Here is a 15,366-nt window from a genome sequence, read left to right as displayed (position 1 = left end):
GTGAAAATTTGGTAAGATGTGACTTTTTAAAGAAAATGTTAAAAGAATTAAAAAATAATTATTTTAAAACCAACCAACGAACTTGGAGGCCTCTCCTTTCTCCTCTCGGTGGGTTGGGGAGGCTGCTGGGGTCTTCTGCCCCTTCCCTCCCCATACCTCTGACGCCTGGCTTGTCCCCACAGTTCGGCAACATGGAAGGCATCACCACAGCGGTGATGGACGAGTTCCCTTCCCTTCGGGAGTGGAGGCGGAAGACCCTCTTCCTGGGCATCCTGTGCTTCGCCTTCTACCTGATGGGACTCCTCTTAATCACTGAAGTAAGAGGGACTCTCTTTTGGGGATGAGGGCAAGGGAAGGAGGGTCTCTTTTGGCTCCACGTCATTCAGTCCCTTGTTTCTGGTCTTCTTCTCCTTAGCTGATGTAGAAGCATTCCTCATGCACCCAACTGCAGCCAACTCCAATTTGTTAAACTGGAGTGGAACCATAGAATCATAACGTTGGAAGAGACCACAAGGGCCATCCAGTTCAATCCCATTCTGCCATGCAGGAACTCTCAATCAAAGCATATCCAACAGATGGCCGTCAAGCCTCTGTTTAAAGACCTCCAAGGAAGGAGACTCCACTACACTCCGAGGAAGGAGTTTGTTCCGCTGTCGCATAGCTCTTAGTCTCAGGACGTTCATCCTAATGTTGAGGTGGAATCTCTTTTCCTGTAGCTTGCATCCATTGATCCAGGTCCTGTTCTCTGGAGCAGCAGAAAACAAGCTTGCTCCATCCTCAATATGACACCCCTTCAAGTATTTAAACAGGGCTATCATATCACCTTCAGTTGCACTGGATGGCCCTTGGGGTCTCTTCCAACTCTGTGATTCTATGAGTTCTTTAAACAGAGGTCAAATGGACATTTTAAAAGAGTGCTTTAGTTGCCTGGTCGAATGGGGTCCCTTGTGTGATTCTGTGATCCCAATGCGTGTGGCTGTTTGCTCTCTTTCGCAGGGCGGCATTTATTGGTTCACCCTCATTGACGCCTACAGCACGAGCTTCGGCCTCATCATCATTGCTCTCTTCATGTGCCTCGGAGTAGCCTTCTTCTATGGTGAGTCCCTGCATCAAGCGATCAAACCAGAGCTGTTTTCTTTTTAAAGGTCTGCCTTGTCTTGGGCTGCCTTCCTGTACAAACATTAGAAACTGTTTTCCTTCCAGACACAAATGATTGATGTTCATGTTGCTTAGAGGAGAGATGGGCAACTGCTGGGGGTCCAGGGGCCAATCTTCTGCCCAAAATGCAAAAAAGCACAACACACATGACCACTTCTGGTTTTGAAAAAGGGGGATTATCCCATGTTTAAACAATGCAAGAAAGTACATGGAACTTATTTAAAAGGTGCCTTGTCTGTTCCGGTGGCGTCTGGTAGAGATTCCACCCCCCATATTTTACTTTTGTACTTTTAATCAGTTTTATAGTTTTACTTTGAATCAATCTTATAGGGTTTAATAGGGTGTTTTTAATTTGTTGCTGTGGAAGCCGCCTTGGGTCCTAACCTGGCAGAAAGATGGCATCTAAATAAAGTAAATGAATAAAAGCAAACAATATAAAATTCTCCCTTTGGGAGGCCAGACAAATGCATAGTTCACAGAACTGTATGTGTGTGTGCAAGGACCATAAAAATATACTTTGGGGACCCCACCTTTCTCCACCACCGCAGATGAAACCATGACTTGATGGAGGGGTGCAGGTAGTTGGCTAGAGGGGTGCTTGTCCTAACTGGGGAAGGGTCCCCCGTGCAGCCATTCCACCTGCTGACCTCTTTCTCTTCTCTTTTGCTTGACCCTCACCCCACTCCATCCTCTTCCACCTTCTCAGGGGTGAACCAGTTTTGCAGAGACATCGTGGACATGATCAGCCGGCGCCCACCTTGGTGCAGCCAGCTGGTGCTCTACTTCAAAGCCTGCTGGGTGGTATTCACCCCAGGACTCCTCTTGGTAGGTGGCCATGGGCACTCTTCTCCGCCAGTGGGTTTCAGGGTGACAGTGGGGCCACAGAGGAAGATGGGGCCTGGGACCAAAATCACAGAATCATAGGGTTGGAGAGACCCCAAGGGCCATCCACTCCAACCCCTCTCTGCCATGCAAGAAGACACAACCAAAGCCCACCCTGGGACAGATGGCCATGCAGCCCCTGTTTAAAATCCTCCAAAGAAGGAGACTCCACCACTCTCCATGGCAGCAGCATCTTCCACTATTAAACAGCTCTTAAGAATCACAGAATCATAAGGTTGGAAGAGACCCCAAAGGCCATCCAGTCCAACCCCATTTGGCCATGCAGGATTGTGAGTTGATTGTGAGTTCCTGCATGGCAGGGGGTTGGACTGGATGCCCTCTGTGATTCTATGAAAGACACCATCAAAGAATTCCCTGTCACAGATGGCCATCCAGGATCTGTTAAAGACCTCTAAAGAAGGAGACCCCATCACTCTCTGAGGGAGCGCCTTCCATTGTTGAACTGCTCTTACTGGCAGGAGGTCCTTCCTAATGTTGAGGTGGAATCTCTTCTCCTGGAGTTTGGATCCTCTGCTCCTTGGAGCTCTGAGGGGGGGGGGGTCTGTACGTATCTGGAGAGAATGGAAGAATAAACGTGGATAGAATGGCAGAGTTGGAAGGGACCCCCAATGGCCCTCCAGCCTGCTGGCGATGCAGGCAATCCACTGCTTCAGCATCTATCTCCAGGAGTCAGTGGGCATTTGAGCTTTGCAGAACAGCACTCAATGAGAAAAAGACAACCACTATACTCTGAAAGAGTCCGCTGTCAAAGCTCTTGCCCTCAAAAAGTTATTTCTTCTTCATGTTCAGCCATAACCTTCTCCCTTGTCCTTTGATCCATCCCTTTGGCTCCTGTTTTCTGGAGCATCGGAAGGCCAGCCTCCTCCTCATTCCCAAGAGCAGGAGCTGTCCCATAGCGCATCTTACGTAAATGATGGAGTCCTCATCTTCTGCTGCGGTTGCAGCATACGCTCCTCTTGCAGACCTTTGGCTTCCTTTCAGGGTCTACCAACAAAGCCACTGGGGACCCACTGATTTCATCCAATTCTGTCCAGGTGGACAGTGTGAAACTGCTTCATACACTTTTAGGAAACTTATCTGATAGCCGCTCCGGATACTGGATGCTGAGCATTACCTCCGAATCCAAGGGGAGAAGAGCAAGAGTAGTTCCTCCACCCCATAGGCCTGGGCTGGGCAGCTGTGCTCTCCCCAGTTGTTTTTGGGCTGCAGATCTCAGCAGCCATAGATGCCAATGGTGAGGGATTATGGGGAAAGAGATTCCACCTCAATAATAAGAAGAGCTTCCTGATAGTAAAAGGAATATTCTGCCTCGGAGTCTCCTTCTTTGGAGGCTGTCTTTAAGCAGAGACTGGATGGCCATCTGTCCCAGGGAGGGCTTGGATTGTGAGTTCCTTCAAAGGGGCTGAAATGGATGACCCTTGGGGACTCCTATCTATACGATTCTGTGAGCCTATGAATTGTGGTCCAGCAACACCTGGAGGGTCACAGTTGCCCATCTGCTCTTTGGAGCCCCTTGCATGGGGGCCCTTGGCTTTTGCAGCTGCTTCAGAGCTCCAAAAAATGACTGAAGATATTCATCTGGGGATGGTAATGAGGTCTTGCCCAGCAGAAGGGGGAGTCTTTGTGAGTGTGGCTCATGGACATGGCATTCTCTCTCTCTCTCCCTCCCTGCAGTTCACCCTCTTCTACATCTTCCTGGACCTGTCTAGCACCACTCTGCACTACGGTGCCTACAAATACCCTGCCTGGGGGGAGGCCCTGGGCGTCTGCATGGGGGTTGTGACCTGCATCCAGATCCCCCTCTGGGCAGCCATCGCCTTGTTCAGGGAGACTGGGACACTGGCAGATGTGAGTATAGCTGAGCGGAGAGGCCTATAGCCCCAGGGTTGTCCCCATTTTGATACCCCTGCCCTTCCTCCCTCATGAAAGATGTGGCCTTGATCTGTGGGGTCCCAGCGTCAAAACTGTGCAGGGGCGTTCCAATGGTTGAATGATGGTACTGTAGCCACAAATGATATAAGTTTGATCATAGATGAGGGCCCCAAGGTCCACTCTGCCTTCCATCCTTTCGTAGGTTGTTGAGTTCACTGATAAGCAGTATAGCAATGCACTTGCTATTGCTTTGCAATTGCAAACCTCCTCTGGGTCAGAGGGTCAGCAGAGGATTTCTGTGGTGGACATAGATACTTCTGCCCTCAGGACTTCTTCATGCTGTGCAAGCCATGGCCCCAAACCCCCAATTGGGCCCAATTCCTTCCATGGAGCCAATTGGACTCCTCTAGCTTAGCAGCTTAGCACAGGTGGGGCTGGGGGAAGGCACCTCCCAGCAGCACTAGTTAGTCACCATGGGGTGCAGTTTTGCTTCATCTGGGGGGACTGTGCGATTCCCTCCCAGCCCTTAATATTCTGAAGGGCTCTACAGACTCGGGTGGCAGGCAGGTGGGAGATAGGGAGGGAGCCTCACACCTGGTCTATGGTACTCTTCAGGTTTGCGTCAGGCAGTGGTGTCTCCATCTCTAGAGTTACCTGGTATGGGGAGCAGAACATCTGGGGGGGGCGGTTAAAGGGTGCACTCGCCCCTCTCCCTCACTGCTGTGGTGCCACTCTACTCATAGGCAAAGCAGCACTGCAACAGTAAAGGGTGCAGAAGGAGGGCCTGACTGAGTGTCACCTTTCTTTTGGGGGAGTCACTCGGTGTGGTCCGCATCCCTTGCAACCTCCAGTGATGCCAATGGCCCTGGGCAGAGCAGGGACTGCTGCCTTCTGGCTGAGTCCCTGTACTGGGAGGAAGGCAGAATACAAATCACAGAATCAGAGAGTTGGAAGAGACCCCAAGGGCCATCCAGTCCAAGCCCCTGCCATGCAGGAACTCACAATCAAAGCATTCCCTGTGAAAGATGGCCATCCAGCCTCTGTCTAAAAACTGCTTCCAAAGAAACAGGCTGCACCACACTCTGGAGGATTGTGTTCCACTGTCAAACAGCCCTCACTGTCAGGAAGTTCCTCCTAATGTTGAGGCGGAATCTCTTTTCCTGCAGCTTGCATCCATTGCTCTGGGTCCTAGTCTCTGGAGCAGCAGAAAACATGACATCCTTTCAAATATTTAAACAGGGCTATCATATCACCTCTTAACCTTCTTTTCTCCTAGCTAAACATCCCCAGCTCCCTAAGTCTTTCCTCATAGGGATTCATGGTTTCCAGACCCTTCACCATTTTTGTCGCCCTCCTTTGGACACGCTCCAGTTTCTCAATGTCCTTTCTGAATTGTGGTGCCCAGAACTGGACACAATATTCCAGGTGGGGCCTGACCAGAGCAGAATAGAGTGGCCCTATTACTTCCCTTGATCTAGACACTATACTTCTATTGATGCAGCCTAAAATCGCATTGGCCTTGTTAGCTGCCGCATCACACTGTTGACTCATGTTCAATTTGTGGTCTACTTGGACTCCCAGATCCCTTTCATGCATATAAATCTCGTTCAGCCAGATGTCACCCATCCTATATCTATGCATTTAATTTTTCCGCCCTAAGTGCAGTACTTTTTAGCTGCTGCATCGCGCTATGCTTTGTGAGTTCCTGCATGGCAGAAGGGGATTGGACTGGATGACCCTTGGGCTCACTCCCAACTCTAGGATGCTATGATTCTGATTCCCCACGTCCCATTCCTGGAGAGCATGGTTGGTGGCATCCTTCCCACTGAAGCTACCCTCTGGCTTCCAAGGGCTTTTTGCTTCTACAGGGGCTCCTTCTAGATCTCTAGCCCAGATCCTGCACAGCACTGATTCCTTTTCTGTGGACTCACCATTTGCCTTTCTGCTGCTGCGGGTGGCCAGGCAGCTGGAGCCAAGGGCCTTGCCCTGTGTCCCCTGAGGCCTGGTAGGGTCCATAGAAGCACTGAGTTTTGAGTTTGAAGGGGCCACAAGGACCACGAGTGCCACCTTGTCAAAGCCTCTGCCATGCAGCAGTCTGGGAAAAAGATGCTATCTCCAAAGATACATCTTCAGAACTGCCCCGACTGCCAGGTGCTGAATGGCTGTCAAGAGGAGGCAGGCTGTGCACCTGCAGGGTTGTTGTTTGAGGTGCTGGATTCTTCCTTCCGCAGTGGCCCCAAACTGACACAGGTAGGGGCATATCCCTGCAAGGGGATTCTCAGGAGACCTGATAGCACCTGTGTGTGCGCCTCTGCATTTGTGTTTTTTAATAATTTGAAACAGACAGATAGTTTTTGCTTAAAATCCTCAAGCGGGTGGGTGGCCAAGTGGATGAGTCTGTTCTCTAAACGGAACCTAAACTCTCACTCCCTTTGCCTTGCCCTCAGCGGTTCAGGAAGGCCATCTGCCCCCTCAACTCCTGGCGCACGGCCACTGGCCGCGATGTCTCCCAGGCAGTCATCGACGTCCCCTACACAGTCAACCTGACGGACAACGACTTCAGCTGTGGGTGGGAACTGCCGGACAGCGGCGAGGCTTGACCCGGAAGGTGGACAAGCAACAGACAAGAGGGGGTGGCCTTCCTGGCACCAAGGATGGATTGCAGCCAGCCTTGACAGGGTGGCAATACAGGAGATATCCCAGTGGCAGCCATGGCCTCCTCTTGCTCTTGGAAGGCTGAACGGAGCTGCTCTGGACCGTATCTCAGAAACCATATTCAGCCTGAGGTCAGCTGAAGAGGGGCCAACCGATGCAGGCAGAAGAGAGGACGTCGTGCCAGGGTTTGATGCCCCTCTCGGCTTCAGCCTAGGTGCTCTGGGCTCCAAAGAGAGCTTCCCTTCCCTGCTTGACCCCTTCCATGGCTCAGAGGACCAGTTGCTTCTCCCATAGCTGCAGGGGGCTTGCCTTTCTAAGCCCCAAGCCATCGTCTCCAAACTCTCTTGCAGAACAAGACCCCCCACACACACATGCGCACTGCCTTTCCTCTTCTCTTCAACAGCTGGAGCATGGCTTCCTCTGTTTCCTCCCAGCCAACTGGGCTTTATTTTTGGAGTGGTTGGGGTACCCATGGCCTGGTGACCAGACATCCTAACCTGTGCCCCACTGGAGGCAGCTGCACTGGGTTGGCTAGGCTGCCTCTGGATGATGATGGGAGTTATAGTCCAACACCATCAGAAAAGCCATATGTTCCCTGCCCTGCATGAAGCCAGCACTCTTTCAATAGGATTGCAGAGAGAGGGAGGGAAGGAGGGAGATGCTGACCCGGGGCCGTGTTTTGCAGAAGCTTCAAGTGAGGCAATTTCACCCTGTGGCCCCTGCCTACCCTTGCAGGAGTGTTTGTAGGGACTGTGCAAGGATGTAGGTGTTGGCCCGAACAAAAGACTCCATACAGCCTCCCTTGTCAATACTCAGAAGTTGACGCTGCACCGTCAAGGGTCTCAAAACATCAGGCTCCCCCGAAATGGCTGCTCTTCTGCACTCAGCAGTCAGCTCCAGCTTTCCCTCCTCCGTCCCAGGGCCTGGCTCAGAAAGCACACCACACCGCTCAACCTCTTAAAAGAGTCTACATGCTTTATTGGACTGAAAACAGTTTTATGAAATGACTGTTAAATAAAACCAAGACTTGGCAGATGCAGAGCAAGAGTTTGCCTCTTAGGAAGCCCAATGGCCAAATGCCCATCACTGCGCAGGAGGGCATTTGGCGCCATGGCTGCTATGCTGCCCTAAGAAGAGCCGGAGGAGTGCTGGGCACCCAGTGCGGATGACAGGACAGCCGAGGGGACCCAGCACTCTCCAGAGGCTCATGCACAGCCCGGGCGCTCTTCTTGAGGGCTCTTTGGAAGCCAGGCTGGATGGGTGAAAAACCTGAAGACCACGGCAGGCACATGGCTCCTGGTTCTTCTGGTGAAAGACAGTGGGAGGGGGAACAGGGAACCAGGCACTTTGCGAGAGAGGAACGGCTGCCACGATCAGCTGAAAGCGGCACTATCTTTGCACCCTAACCCAGAAAGAGAGGCCCTTGCGAGGCTCTCCAGAGCGGAATCATCCACTTTGGAGGGAGGCTGCAGGCCAAGCGCACACGGGCCCAGAAGGAGTTCTGCTAGCCACCCAAATTGGCCACTTGCGCCTGAGTCCTGAAGTGCAAAAAAATGAAAATCGTTGGGAAGTAGATGCTGCAGCAGAAGGCAATGGAAGACAGGAACGGGCAACGCCAGAGGCCACCTCTTGCCCAGGGAAGGCTGAGTGAATCCATGGCCCAGCTGCGCCCAGGGCAAGTCCTTTCTTGCTGGTTGGCCATACTGCAGCCATGGCCAGTGAAGGAAAAGGACAAGGGTCCCTCCTCAAGGGCCAGTGAGGACCCCCCAGCTGGAGGGCAGCCAAAGGGAGGAAGGGGGACACGAGAGAGTCATGCTTCCAAGCTCCCTTCAGAGTGGGGCAGCAAGCAGGGCCACAATGGGGTCATGGCTGATGCAGCCACCCCCAGCATTCTGCAAATAAAAACATTTACGGCAGTAACAGCTACAGAATCTGAGTCACAAGGAATCCACACATCCCCATCCCCAAAACTGCTTGGATAGAAAGGAAGGTACTCCTCCTCATCACTGCCCCTATGTGCCACCTAGAGGTGGGAAGGTGTATGGGGGGTGCAGGGCGTCCCCACTGCTCTTCCACCTTGCAGTCCTGCAAGTCTGAATTCAGCATCCAGGAGTCAGGCCTGGAGGGGAGAGAAGGGGGCTGCCCTCCAAGGCAGAAAGAGAGAGGAGAAAGGGAAGGGGCTCAGCTGTGCCCCTCAATCTGACTGACCCACTGGAGGGGCACCCCGCTGCTGCCTGCCTCTCTTCTGCATTGACCCTGGGGAAGGGGTTCCCCATTCACTTCCAGGGTCTTGACTGTGGTCCAGTGAGGCAGCCTCCCACCTTACATGGCCCATTAAGGGAGAGGGATTCTGGGCTTCCTAGCCCCTGGGGGGGGGGGGAAGGGGGGAAAGGGCGGGGGGGCGGGGGGGAATAGGGGGGCGGTGCCGGTCAGAGGTGGGGGGGGTGTGGGGGGGGGGGGGGGGGGGGGGGGGAATGAGGCAAAGCCATGCGCAACAGCAGCAGTGGCAGGAAAGCAGCAAAAGCAAAGGTCACTGGAGCTGGAGAATTGTGGGGCAGGCCAGGGTCACCGAAAAATAAAAATAAATAGGCCTTTCTTGGCTTCTCCAGCCGCGGCAGCCGGGAAGGGGGAGGGAGAGGGGTCCGTGGGCAGGTGGGCACTTGCCCCTCCCCATAAGGTGCTCTGGGGGCAGAGAGGCACACCTGTGAGGTGGTGCCCCCCTCCCGTCGCCCCTTTCACAGAGAAGGGGCTCCTGTCCCAGGGGTGGGGAGCTTCTTTCTCCCCTCCTTCCTTCCTTCTTCCCCCTGGCTATTTCTTGGGCTTCTTGAAGATCTTGAGGGGGAACTTCTTCTTGCCGGGGCCTGAGTCGGTTTCCTCGCCCGTGGAGCCGCTGTCTTCCTCACCCCCCGCCGTCGCTGCCCCGCTCTTCTTGGAGGCTAGGTGTGGAATGCGGCTATTGCTTTTTCCCAGGCTGTTGGGACGCCCCTCCGAAGTGGGCGAGGGGGTGTCGGGCTCCGTGGAGCTGGGGCTGTGGGAGCGTGAGGAGTCGGAGTGGCTGTGCCGCGATCCACCGCCTCCTGCTGTTACCGCCACTGAGTGAGAGATCTCCCCCAGGCTGGTGGACTTCTCCAGGCCATGGTTGAGCATCATCGCTTTCTTCATGATGATGGGGCTTTCTGGGAGCTGCTCTGGCAGGGAAGATGCCTCCACGTGCCTATTGCAGCTGCTGCTGGGGGAAAGGGCCCCGAGGGCCAGGAGGCTGGAGGCTCCCACCTCCTCCATGGACTTGTTCAGCAGGGCTGGCCTGGGGGGCAACAGCTTGGGGGCTGAGCTGGAGATGCGCTGGTTGTCACTCATGTGAGGGATGGAGGAGTCGGAGTCCGAGCGGGAGAGGTCTCTGTCAAGGGACGAGAAGAAAAGACGTTAGTCTGTGATCCAGAAAGAGTGTGGCCACAAGTCTATGCCACATGCACAAAATACCAACACATATGCACACACACACATGCAATGGCTGAACTGAGAAGTGCAGCAAGAACTTCTCAGGTGGGCCTGACCAAGAGCTGGCATAAAGCATAGACAAGGCATAGACCAGGCTTAACCAAGACCTGACACAGACCACACAGAGGTGGGGGGCCTCCTAGCAATACGCCAGCAGGAGGGAGACCTGGACCCACCTGCCCACTCCCCAATTTCTCCCCTAGACGTGGGATCAGCCCACGCTGGCCTGGCCTGCTAAAGGACATGCCTTTCAGCCTCCACCTCCAAGTGGCCAAGGTGCATAATCATGTTCATCTTGGGAACAAAATGGAGCCCAAGTTAGGACTTACAGCTCCTGACCAGGCTGGCTGGGATCCTGGGGGTTAGTCCTATGTAGAGTAGACCCAGTGCATCAACTGGCATATGGAAGCCCAGCACATAGGTCACAGTTCCTTCTGTGACACTTTAAGTTGTTTCCAACTTATGGAGAACCTCAAGCAACCCTACCATGGGGTTTCCTGGACTAGATTTCTCTGTGGTGTTCCTCTGAGACTAAGAGGAGAGCAGAATTTGCCCAAAGTCATACAGAACTGAGTGGGGATTTGAACCCTGACCACCCAGAAGAGTCCTAATTCCTCAAACCATCATACCACATGCAGGCTCTCTTAAGTGGCTTTACCTCCCGAAAATGGGATTGAGGCTGCCATAGGCACTCAGATCTCAAGACCCCCGTCCCCTGCCTCCACAGCTCTGGGAGACCAGCCCTTGACAAGAGAAGAGCGCATAAACCACTAGCTCAGCAAAGAAAGGCTTTGAGAGCCTCAGATGCCTTAAATGTGGGACTTGAGGGGGAGACTACCATTTGCAGACTTTCAGAGAAGAGCCTGGCTCAGTTTGCAGATTTCTGGAGCCGCAAGGAAACACGCACTCATGCTACTCATGGCCCAGTGATGCCTGAACAGGCCACAAGAATGGTCAGCCTGGCAAGTCTGGCACAGGAAGGGACTGAGCAAAGCCCTTGGAGAGTTGCAGTCAAGTCTTTGTTTTTCCATGGCACTGCAACAGGACCACAGGTGCCCCCTGAATGGAGCCACCTGCTCTTGGTGGGAAAGGGTTTTGTAGGAGAAGAGGCCACCTTCCTCCCAGTCTGGGCTACTCCACAGAAGGGACCAAGTAAACAAGTGTATGCCCCTGTCTGTAGAGGAAGGGGAAGGGCAAAGGCCAGGGGGTCCTGGAAACCACCCTGGGGCCATATTCAGTCTGTAGGCCACCTCTTCCCCACTCCCTTGAAATGGGGTCCTTTCCTCCTGCCTCGCCAGAGGGCTCCTTGCTGGTTCCCACCAATGGCCCAGTTCAGCCAATCAGGCAACACATGAGCACTCCTCCTCAATGCAGTAAGAGAGATGCTCAGTCCCAGGGGGCTGGTAAGGACACATCAAACCATGTCAAACCTTCTGCATGTACAAATGCCAAAGAAATTAGAAAACCCAGCCTGAGAGGGGCTTCTGCAGGCCCCCAGACTGCTCAGGATGGCCAGCATAAGATTAGTCCTGTTAGCTTTCCTTGCTAAGCTAAAGGCCTGTCTTCGTCAGAGAGAGGCAGCAAAGGGCAGGACAGCCAGATGGGGCTCCTAGAAAAGAAGCCAACATCGGGAGGGTCAGGCTGCGTGCCAAACACCATGCCAAGGAAAAGCCAACAGACGGCACGGTACCCGAAGCTCTCAGCGCGACATCGGGTCCCAGAGGTGACGTCAGGAGGGGGCAGGGCATCCATCTGGAGGATGTAAGAGGAAGAGGTGTGGTGGTAGAGGATAGGGAGCGTGTGGCAAGGAGAGGCAGAGGTCGCCATGTGCCCAGTGGGGGAGCAAGAGGGTGAGGCCGTGTTGGCAGCGGCGTGGACGTCCGAGCTGAAGGGCTGCCCGCCAGAGATGCTGGGCATTCGGCGCAGGGTGACCCTGCCACCGGGCAGGTAATGGACCAGCTGGCCTGACTCGCCCTGGCCAGGGGGCTGGTGACTCTCTACCAACCTCTGGGATCCCATGGAGAGCTGTGGGTCCACGAGACGTTGGCGAATGCTGCTGGGCAAGGCAGGGGCTAGACGGAGAGAGAGAAAGAGAGGCGAATAAATACAAAACACGGGCCACAATCCAGAGGCTGACCGAGGGAAGTGGTTGCAGGAGAGGGGAGCAGAGTCAGGCATCCCCCGTCCTTTGGGTCCAAACCTCACTCAAGAAAGGGGCCCCTCAACCACCTTGGGAAGCTGGTTCCACTGGAAAAATGCCCCTCAACCCAAAGCTGCTCCTCAATGCCCCATCACCATTCCTGCTGATCCTCAATGGAGCTGGCTGCTTCCCACAGTTGGTCATTTTAGGACCTTTTAAAATATCCTGCCCCTCCCATTTCCTCTTTGCCTCAACTTAACTTGTGTAAAATGCAGCCCCCAACTAAAGGAGAGCCCCTCCCCAGGCAAGCCGGCCCTCTAGCCAGACTCCGGCCTCAGAGCCCAGGAAGGGGGACATCCAGGGCTCACCTCTCCCTTTTGGCACCCCACCTGGGACAACCTTGCAGGAGGTCAGTGGGGAAGGAGGTGCCTTGTGAATGTCCCCCTCCCCCACTGGATCAGTGCATGGCTTCCTGGAAGAGGGTCATGCAAAAGAAGCAACAATGGCTGAGGTGTTAGAGGGAAGAGAAAGCAATGAGAGATGAGCAAGGTGAAGCTGCTCAAGGGAAGCTGAAGAACCAGGTAGTGGCAGCCGTGAGTAGGGGAGACCCCTTGACAGGCATGGACCAGACCCCCACCACCACCACCTCCAGCTCAGATCACTAGGCAGGGAAACCACTGGGGAACTTTTGTCAGGCACAGAGGAGGAGTGGTGAGGCAGAGGATTTCCTTTCTGGCTGTTTTGGCTTTTAGATCTGGATCCTCGCCTCATCCCTGTCCTGGCAAGGCTGACAGAGGAGCCTGTAGGTTTCTTCCCATCTTGAAATGGCAAAAGCACCTTAGGGAATACCAAGCCAATGGCCCTCAGTCATGGAAAGACAAATATAGATTTCATGTTTGCTCTCTTTTCTCAAAGACAAGCACATGGGAATTTCTGCTGCAGCACCCCTGTTTGGGGAATGCCCTTTGGAAGCCCAATTGCTGGCTCCAGCCCAGTGCCAAGATTTGGCTTTTTATTAAAAGCTTTGAGGTCTAAAGATTTCAATCAATCCATCAATTTATCTATTTAATCTGATTTTTAGAATGTTTAAATTATTTCTATTGCTTCAAATCTTAAGTTGCTGAAAGTAACACTGCGATAAGCTCCAGAGAGATCTCATGATTATAGGATGGAATACAAATATTTTAATTAGAATGGGCCCTTGGTATCTGCTAGAGTTTGGTTCCCGGATCCCCAGTTGATACCAAAATCCATGGATGCTCAAGTCCCATTATATACAATAGGGTATAATCATCATCATCATCATCATCATCATCAGCAGCAGCAGCAGCAGCAGCAGCAATTGCTACTACAATGGGCCCTTGGTATCCACTGTGGTTTGGTTACCGGATCCCCCATGCATACCAAAATCTGTGGATGTTTCAAGTCCCATTATATACAATGGGGTTCTGTATTATTATTATTATTATTATTATTAGTAGTAGTAGTAGTATTACTACTACTACTACTACTACTACTTTTACTACTACTACAATGGGCCCTTGGTATCCACTGTGGTTTGGTTCCCGGATCCTCTGTGGATACCAAAATTGGTGGATGCTCAAGTCCCATTATATCCAATGGGTATTATTATTATTATTATTATTATTATTATTATTATCTACTACTACTACTACTACTACAATGGGCCCTTGGTATCCACTGCTGTTTGGTTCTAGGATTCTCCATGTATACCAAAATCTGTGGATGCTCAAGTCCCACCCTAAAATGGGTCCTTTATATAAAATGGCAAAATCAAGGAAATGTATATCTTTCTGGAATGTTTGCAAGCTGTAGATGGTTGAATTGGTGCATATGGAGGACCCACTGTATAAACATTATAATCAATTGCTACTACTACTACCTCCCCAGCCTTTCAGAGAACTCAAAAGCATGTCCAGGGGGAGGGGGAATGCCAGCTGTGGGCAAATAACTCCCCTGGCCAGAGGGGAATCACCTGTCGCTGTGCAAAAAACCCAGAATCCAACCAGGAAGGTCAAGCCACCTTCCGACCCTGCGGGGTGGTATTGCATGGATGGATGAGGGACCGAAAACCCTACTAAGTAAGTCCGCTGTGGCTGTGAGGAGGCCTCTTGATGCTTCCTCCTGCAGGGGGCAGCACAGACCACCCCTTTCCAGGCAGGAGAAGGTGAGGAAAGGGCACCCAAAGGAAGAGGAGGTTGTTGCACAGGGGAGATCAAGAGCACCACCGTAACCTTCCCTGACTTGACTTTGGGATGATGCTGTTCTCTGGGAGAAATCTTTGGGAGGCAAAGATTTGTGGCTATTCATTTCCTGGCAGAAAGGATGGGTTTCCTGGGCAAAGACTCCCCACACTTTGCAAAGTTTCTCAAGGAATTATTCTGCAGAAAAACTCTGCTATTATTTGCTGCCAAGTTGGCTCTTGCAAGACCTCACCGTTCAGGTCTTGCAAAGTTTGGACAGCAGCCTTTGTGGCTCCGTGAATGGAGTCTGTCCACCTGTAATGCACCCACTCTCTTTGCCTGCTGCCTCTCACTATCCCACTGTTATTGATTTGTGCAAAAATACACGTGGTTTTTCTGTGCAAAAAGTCATTCTGGGGATAGTGGATGCAGATGTTTAAACAAGTTTAAATATTTGAAGGGAAGTCATACTGGGGAGGGAGCAAGCTTGTTTTCTGCTGCTCCAGAGAATAGGGCACAATGGAGCAATGGTACAGGAAAAGAGATTCCACCTAAACATGAGGAAGAACTTTCTGACAGTAAGAGCTATTTGACTGTGGAATACATTCCTTCCTCAGAGAATGGTCTCCTTCTTTGGAGGTTTTTAAACAGAGGCTGGGTGGCTATCTGTTACAGGAAGTGCTTGGAGGGTATCTTCCTGCATGGCAGATAGCCCTGTTAAAATATTTGAAGGGATGCCATGTTGATGATGCAGCAAGCTTGTTTTCTGTTGCTCCAGAGAACAGGTCCTGGAACAATGGATGCAAACTACAGGAAAAGAGATTCCACCTCAACATTAGGAGGAACCCCCTGACAGTAAGAGTTGTTCGACAGTGGATCACACTCCTTTGGAGAGTGATGGAGTCTCCTTCTCTGGAGGTCTCTAAGCAGAGACTG

The 15,366-nt window shown here is 52.4% G+C and overlaps 2 protein-coding genes across 4 annotated transcripts in view; one reads left to right on the top strand and one right to left on the bottom strand.

Annotated features, from left to right (window-relative positions):
* LOC121925101 (sodium-dependent proline transporter-like) overlaps positions 1-7,627 on the top strand; it is a 27,216-nt gene extending 19,589 nt beyond the window's left edge. The window contains exons 6-10 of the mRNA XM_042456862.1: positions 183-317; positions 997-1,096; positions 1,865-1,983; positions 3,736-3,909; positions 6,381-7,627. Of these exons, the coding sequence (XP_042312796.1) occupies positions 183-317; positions 997-1,096; positions 1,865-1,983; positions 3,736-3,909; positions 6,381-6,533 (681 nt within the window). The 3' untranslated portion in view covers positions 6,534-7,627. The remainder of the gene's footprint in view (positions 1-182; positions 318-996; positions 1,097-1,864; positions 1,984-3,735; positions 3,910-6,380) is intronic.
* A 1,413-nt stretch (positions 7,628-9,040) lies between these two features.
* The window catches only part of STIM1 (stromal interaction molecule 1), a 156,273-nt gene continuing 149,947 nt past the window's right edge, over positions 9,041-15,366 (bottom strand). For 2 of the 3 annotated variants that reach the window (XM_042458111.1, XM_042458112.1), the window contains 2 exons: positions 12,092-12,158; positions 9,041-9,985 (listed from right to left, as the gene is read on the bottom strand). In XM_042458111.1, the coding sequence (XP_042314045.1) occupies positions 9,397-9,985; positions 12,092-12,158 (656 nt within the window). In that variant the 3' untranslated portion in view covers positions 9,041-9,396. Of the gene's footprint in view, positions 9,986-11,776; positions 12,159-15,366 lie in introns of all 3 variants that reach the window. The other variant, XM_042458110.1, reaches the window with a different exon arrangement.

Source organism: Sceloporus undulatus, chromosome 3 (genome assembly GCF_019175285.1).
Source record: "Sceloporus undulatus isolate JIND9_A2432 ecotype Alabama chromosome 3, SceUnd_v1.1, whole genome shotgun sequence".
Classification (NCBI taxonomy): Eukaryota; Metazoa; Chordata; class Lepidosauria; order Squamata; family Phrynosomatidae; genus Sceloporus; species Sceloporus undulatus.
Note: the sequence above shows the minus strand (reverse complement) of the source record. Positions and strands in the feature narration are given on the sequence as shown.